The sequence below is a fragment of the Amblyraja radiata genome, chromosome 11 (assembly GCF_010909765.2).
Source record: "Amblyraja radiata isolate CabotCenter1 chromosome 11, sAmbRad1.1.pri, whole genome shotgun sequence".
Classification (NCBI taxonomy): Eukaryota; Metazoa; Chordata; class Chondrichthyes; order Rajiformes; family Rajidae; genus Amblyraja; species Amblyraja radiata.
In genome coordinates, this window is record NC_045966.1 from 48,943 (window position 1) to 56,087 (window position 7,145).

Here is a 7,145-nt window from a genome sequence, read left to right on the forward strand (position 1 = left end):
TGTCTCCCCTTTGTCTCCTGTTCCCAGTATTGTTGCCATTCCTGATTTATTTTCTTGCACACAATGTGTTTTCCTTCAGATTTGGATAATTGTAAGTTTACCTCTATGTTTCTTTTTTTTAAAGCCTCCTTTGCTAATTTATCCACCTTTTCATTTCCTAGAACACCAATGTGTGCTGGGACCCACAACAAAGTCACGTCACTGCCCCTCCTTGTCACTTGGCTTAATAGTAGCAGGATTTCATACACTAGGTCAGGCCGCCTATGGGATGCACCAGACCCAATACTCTGGATTGTAGATAATGAGTCGCCACATCTGCTCACTGAGACCTGGCAACAACCCAATGTCTTCTTCTCCCTCAATCAAACATCCCCACCTGGATTTAATTACATTTCCAAGCCCCGCCCCTCCCGCCATGGAGGTGGCCTCGCTGTTATTTTTAACCAGAATTTTCGTATCACTTAACTCACCTTCCCCCCAGTAGCATCATTTGAATTCCTCGCCTTCAAAGCCCTTTCCTCCATGACAGTCATCCTCATTTACCGGCCACCTAAACCAAACCCCTCCTTCCTATCTGACTTCACTGAACTCCTCACACTTGCCTCATCCCTCTCCCCACGTCTGCTGCTACTTGGTGACTTAAATATTCACATGTACTCCCCCACCTGCAAGCTTGCATCTGAATTCGCCTTTTTACTGGACAACTTCTCTCTCACTCAGCACGTCACCTTTCCCACCCATGACAAAGGTCACATCCTTGACCTGGTCTGCTCCACAAATCAACCGGTACTCGACCTCCATCCTTGCCTCTTCCCCCTCTCTGATCATAAGCTTATACGGTTCACCATCCCTTCTCCGACACCTCGCCCCCGCTTCCTCCGAGAAATCACCTTCCGTAATCTGAAATCCATTGATTCCCACCATCTCTCTGACCTCCTCTCCACCACTCTCCCCCTGGACTCAGCCCCCATCTCACCTGATGATCTCACAAACCATCTCAACTCCACCTTGTCTACCTCCCTCAACACTCTGGCCCCCCTTCAAACAAGAACCGTAACTTTCAACACATCTTCACCCTGGTACACACCTGCACTTCGTAAACTGAAACAGACGGGTCGCCAACTCGAACGACTTACAAAGAAATCATCTCTCACAGTCCACCTTGAAGCTTACAAACTCCACCTCACTGACTACAAAGATGCTCTCATTGCTGCAAAATCTGCCTACCTCTCCTCCATATTCACCGATCCCTGCCTAAACCACAGAACCCTCTTCTCCACAGTGGGCAACCTCCTCAAGCCTCGAGCAAACACTCTCCCTACCTCTACTCTGGATCTCTGCAACTCATTCCTCCACTTTTTCGCTGATAAAATCAGCACCATCTATCAATCTTTATCCCCTGTACCCGACTCCCCAGCATCTACTCCACCACCTACCAAGGCCCCTCCTTTCAACATCTCCACTGACCTCCTTACCCCTCCTCCACACTGCTTCCTCTCCCAGTTTGACCTGGTCACCCCTATTGAAATCTCCAAACTCATCAGCTCTTCCAAACCCACTACCTGCTCCCTCGACCTTCTCCCCACTCCCCTGTTGAAGTCCTGCCTCCCCGTTCTCTGCCCCAACCTCACTAATCTCTTCAACTCCTCATTGTCCCAAGGAATTGTCCCCTCCGCTTTCAAAACTGCTGCCGTTACACCAATCTTAAAGAAACCTGGTCTTGATCTCTCCTCTCTAACTACCGCCCAATCTCAAACCTCCCCTTTCTTTCAAAAACCCTGGAGCGTATCGTTGCGTCGCAACTTCATTCCCACCTCCTTGCGTATAACCTACTTGAACCCCTCCAATCTGGCTTTCGCCCCCTCCATAGTACAGAAACTGCTCTCCTCAAAGTCCTCAACGACCTCCTCACCTCTGCTGACACTGGTTCCCTCAACATCCTCATCCTCCTTGACCTGAGCGCAGCCTTCGATACAGTGAACCACAACATCCTGCTCACCAGAGTCAATCGACCTCGGCATTGAAGGCTCTGCACTCAGCTGGCTCCGTTCCTACCTTTCCAACAGATCCCACTTCATCTCTCTCCACACCCACACCTCTGCTACAGCCACAGTCACTCAAGGCGTTCCCCAAGGCTCCGTACTCGGCCCCCTCCTCTTCATCATCTACACCCTCCCCCTTGGTCAGATACTCCGCCACTTCAATCTGGACTCCCACCTCAGATGCTGCCTGACCCATTGAGTTCCTCCAGTACTTGGTGTGTTGCTCATTCCTCCTTATAGTGTTGAATTCTATTCAATGACAATGATGGCATCAATGAGTTAATCAGCCAGAGGTTATTGAACTGACCTTGTGTGGTTTCACAAGCAGGAGAGCATCTGTTCCTTCACAATTCTGTATTTCTATGTAATCCAGGGATTTACTGCATCGTGTCATACAGCGTGGAAACAGGCCATTCTGCCCAACTTGCCCACGCTGACCAACATGCCTCTAAACTAGTCCCACATGCCTGCTTTTGGCCCTCTAAACCTACCTATCCATGTACCTGTCTAAATGCCTAATTGAGATAGTGCCTGCCTCAACTACCTCCTCTGGCACTTTGTTCCATACACCCACCACCCTTTGTGTAAAAAAAGTCATCCCTCAGGTCCTCCTCACCTTAACCCTATGTCTACTGATTCACGATTCCCTTACACTGGGCAAAAGACTACCTTTACCCGATCTATTCCTCTCATGATTTGGGACACCTCTGTAAGATCACCCCTCATAATCCTACTCTCCAGGGAATAAAGTCCTAGCTCTCTCAACCTCCCCCTAGAGCTCAGTCCCACGAGTCCTGTGTACTGTTGAAACTTCTGTAGATACTGTCCACAGGAAAATTAGATGAACATGCAGAAAAATGAAATAAACAAAAAACAAAATATAAACATCTCAATTCTGGGCCTCTGCTAATCATCAGACAAAAGTAGCTCAGGACATGAGAACAAAGAGTCAATGAAGAAATAAGGCAGCACAGTGGTGCCAGAGATTTGGGTTCGACCCTAACGTCGGTTGCTGTCTGTGTGGAGTTTGCACGCTCTCCCTGTGACCACAGGGGTTTCCTCTAGTTGCTCCAGACATATCCCACATCCCAAAGAAGGTGTGGGTTTGTAGGTTAATTGGCCTCTGTAAAAGAAATTGCCCTTAATGTGTAGGGAGAGGATGAGAAAGTGGGCTAAATAGTGTGACGATGATTGATGGTCGGGGTCACAGGGCCTGTTTCCATGCTCGAAACTCTAAACTAAACTAATGGGAATTGATGAGGTCACTTGATGAGGTCACGGGGGTCACAAGGGGCCCATTGATGAGGTCAGGGGATAGTTGATGTGACAGTTACGTCCCTGCTCCAGCCCACAGTCACCTGGACGAACCATCAGTGAAGATGTGGAATGAAAATGTATTGCTTTTCATTCTGGGCATGCTGTTTCTAATAGGCGGCTTGCCCAACTTCCTAAACCAGGACGACTGGGCTAACTGCTCGGGCAAAGCCCCCTGCTCCCTGGCCTTCTTATCGAACAATCCGCTCAGCCTGCGTTGCCCGAGTGCCACTGAAGTACCAGCAGGCTCTGTGTACTGGCAGTACCAGGACCTCAGCCAGCCTCAAGCCCAACCCAGCACCTTCATCACATCTGGGCACTTGACGGTGTACCAAGGGCCGATGGGCGATCTGGGAAGCCGAGCCGATCTACATCGAGGCTCCTTGATCATGGACACGGCGAAGACCTCAGACACGGGCCTGTACCTGTGTAAGTCGGCTAATTCCACCCTAGCCGCCTACCAGGTGGATGTGCAGGACTCGTCTCTGGTTTACGTGTCCCACCAAGGGCTGGGGCAGAGCATTCTGACAAACCAGACCCTGAGGGTGAACGTGGGCTCTTCCCAGCACATGGTCAAGCTCTACACCCGCTGGGGACCATGGCAGGAATGTAACCGGTGTAACGTAATCGGGGAGCAGAAGGTGATGGGCTTCTGTTACGCCAAACTTAGCTACACCGACAAGGACGAGGACGAGGACGAGGCACTGGAGGTGAATGGCATCACCTTGCCCTGCGGGCTAATGGAGCTATTCATTGGGCAGTCCTTGCCCCGGCGCGGCGCTGAGCTCCACTACCAATGGTGCCGCCAGCCGTGCAAGAAGGAGCAACAACCATTGGAGATCGCAGCCAATCTTCTGTTGCTGGAGATTGGCGAATGGTGGCGGTGGTGGTGTGGTCGGGAGCCTGTGTTCGACTGGATGGAGCCGCGTACAACTCTTGTGCAGTCGACGTACCACGGCATCCGTGACAACGCCCGGATGACATGCCCGGGGGCGTCGGTGTACACGCCCGTTCTATGGCAGCGCGACTCCACCTTTATCACCCAAGGTGGCAGCAGTGACGGGAGACACCGGCTGGTCGACGCCATGGGCGGCATGTATGAAATCAAAAGTGTGATGCCCTCCGACCGCGGCATCTACCGCTGCTGGGTGCATGGGCGTAGGGTTGCCTCCTTCCACATCGAGACGCCCGAGAAGTCAGTGGTGCACCGCCCCGTCAACCGGCGACTGCTCAGACGTGTAACAACCATCGTCGGCACGATCGCCATGGTCTTTATAATCAGCGCCGTGGTTGAAATATTACACACCTAGATCTTCGACTTCAACTGCCTCCTCAAGACCACATAAAGACCACGAGACATAGGGGCAGAATTAGGCCCATTTCCGCCATTCTATTGCGGCTGATTCATTTTTCCTTCTCTACCAAATTCTTCTGCCCTCTCCCCGGAATCTTTTATCATTAATAATTACATATCCATATCCCAAGGACTTGGCCTCTCATGCCCCAGGCCATGGATGACACAGCTGGGCTGCAGCAGCAGGGGCAAATGTGCAACTGGGCTGCGTTGGCTCCAGTGGAGCTGCAGTGTGAATAACATTGGTGCACGTGGGCTGCTTTAGGGAAAACAATCTGCTGCGTGATAGAGTGCCGACTGCATTGCTGCTGTGCCAGTGACCATGCTGCATTGGAGCACATTGGGAGCAATGCCACCACCTCCAGCGAGACTGGGACATGTATTGGAAGAATGGCACCCTAGGGAACTGAAAGAACTGCAGTGGCTGGTAAGATCGAAGGTAGACACAAAATGCAGCATCTTTGGAGAGGGGTCGAGACCCTTCTGATGTCAGGGGAGCGGATAGGTCATAAGGTCATAAGTACTCGGAGCAGAATTAGGCCATTCGGCCCATCAAGTCTACTCCACCATTCAATCATGGCTGATCTATCTCTCCCTCCTAATCTCATTCTCCTGCCTTCTCCCCATAACCCCTGATACCCACACTAATCAAGAATCGATCTATCTCTGCCTTAAAAATATCCACTGATTTGGTCTCCACAACCCTCTGTGGCAAAGAATTCCACAGATTTACCACCCTCTGACTAAAGAAATTTCTCCTCATCTCCTTCCTAAAAGAACGTCCGAGGCTGTGGGTAGGACAAAGAAGAGAGTGGAACTAGTGGCAGAACTGAGAAGGTGTGTGGGGTGAGGGGTGAAATGAAGAGAGAGAGAGCAAGGGCTATCTGAAGTTAGAGAAGTCAATGTTCATACTGCTGGAGTGTAAACTACCCAAGTGAAATACAATGCATTCAGAAAATATTCAGACCCCTTCACTTTTTCCACATTTTGTTACGTTACAGCCCTAGTCATTTCTTTTTTTACATCCATCTACACAGGTATTTAGAAATTTTTGCAAAGAAATAACTGAAATATCACATTTACATAAGTATTCAGACCTTTCAGATTGTCAGATTGAATGGGGAGTGTCGATGCACAGCTATTTTCAGGTCCCTCCAGAGATGTTCGATCGGGTTCAAGTACGGGTTCTGGCTGGGCCACTCAAGGACATTCACAGACTTGTCATGGCCACTCCTACGTTGTCTTGGCTATGTGCTGTTGGAAGGTGAACCTCCTCTCCAGTCTGAGGTCCAGAATGCTCTGGAGCAGGGTTTCATCAAGGATCTCGCTGTACTTTGCTCTGTTCCACTTTCCCTGGATCCTGATTAGTCTCCTGCCGCTGAAAAACATCCCCACAGCATGATGCTGCCACCACCATGCTTCACTGTGGGTATGGTATTGGCCAGGTGATGAGCGGTGCCTGGTTTCCTCCAGACGTGATGCTTGGCATTCAGACCAAAGAGTTCAATCTAGGTTTCATCAGACCAGAGAATCTTGTTTCTCATGCCTTTGGCAAACTCCAAGCGGGCTGTCATGTGCCTTTTACTGAGGAGTGGCTTCCGTCTGGCCACTCTACCATAAAGGCCTGATTGGTGGAGGGCTGCAGATATAGTTGTCCTTCTGGAAGGTTCTATCATTGCCACAGTGGAACTCTGGCGCTCTGTCTGTCAGAGCTCCATCAGGTTCTTGGTCACCTCCCAGACCAAGGCCCTTCTCCCCCGATTGCTCGGTTTGGCCGGGCGGCCAGCTCTATGAGGAGTCCTGGTGATTCCAAAGTTCTTACATTTAAGAATGACGGAGGCCACTGTGCTCTTCTGGACCTGCAATGCTGCAGAAATTGTTTTATACCCTTCCCCAGATCTGTGTCTTGACACAATCCTGTCTCGGAGATCTACAGACAATTTCTTTGTCTTCATGGCTTGGTTTTTGCTCTGACATGCACTGTCAACTGTGGGACCTTATACAGACAGATGTGTGCTTTTCCAAACCATGTCCAATCAATTTAATTTACCACTGGTGGACTCCAATCAAGTTGTAGAAACATCTCAAGGATAATCAATAGAAACAGGATGATCCCAAGCAATTTTGAGTGTCATAGCAAAGGGTAAATGTAAATACATGTAAATTTGATATTTGTGATTCTTATGTAAATGTGATATTTCAGTTATTTATTTTTTATTACTTTGCAAAAATTTCTAACCAGCTTTTTCTGAATGCACTTTATGAGGTGCTGTTCCTCAAATTAGTGCTGGGCCTCTCTCTGACAATGGAGAAGGCCCAGGACAGAAAGGTCAGATTCGGAATGGGAGGAGGAGTTGAAGTGCTGGGCTACCGTGAGATCAGCTTGGTTGAGACGGACTGAGCCGAGATGTTCAGCGAATGATTGCCGAGTCTGT

General features: G+C 49.7%; 1 protein-coding gene across 1 annotated transcript; it reads left to right on the forward strand.

Moving 5' to 3' along the window:
- The first annotated feature begins 3,421 nt into the window (after positions 1–3,421).
- LOC116978748 (protein FAM187B-like) lies at positions 3,422–4,666 on the forward strand. Its single transcript, XM_033030053.1, has one exon. It carries the CDS (start codon positions 3,422–3,424, stop codon positions 4,664–4,666), a length of 1,245 nt encoding a protein of 414 aa, XP_032885944.1.
- The last annotated feature ends 2,479 nt before the right edge of the window (positions 4,667–7,145 follow it).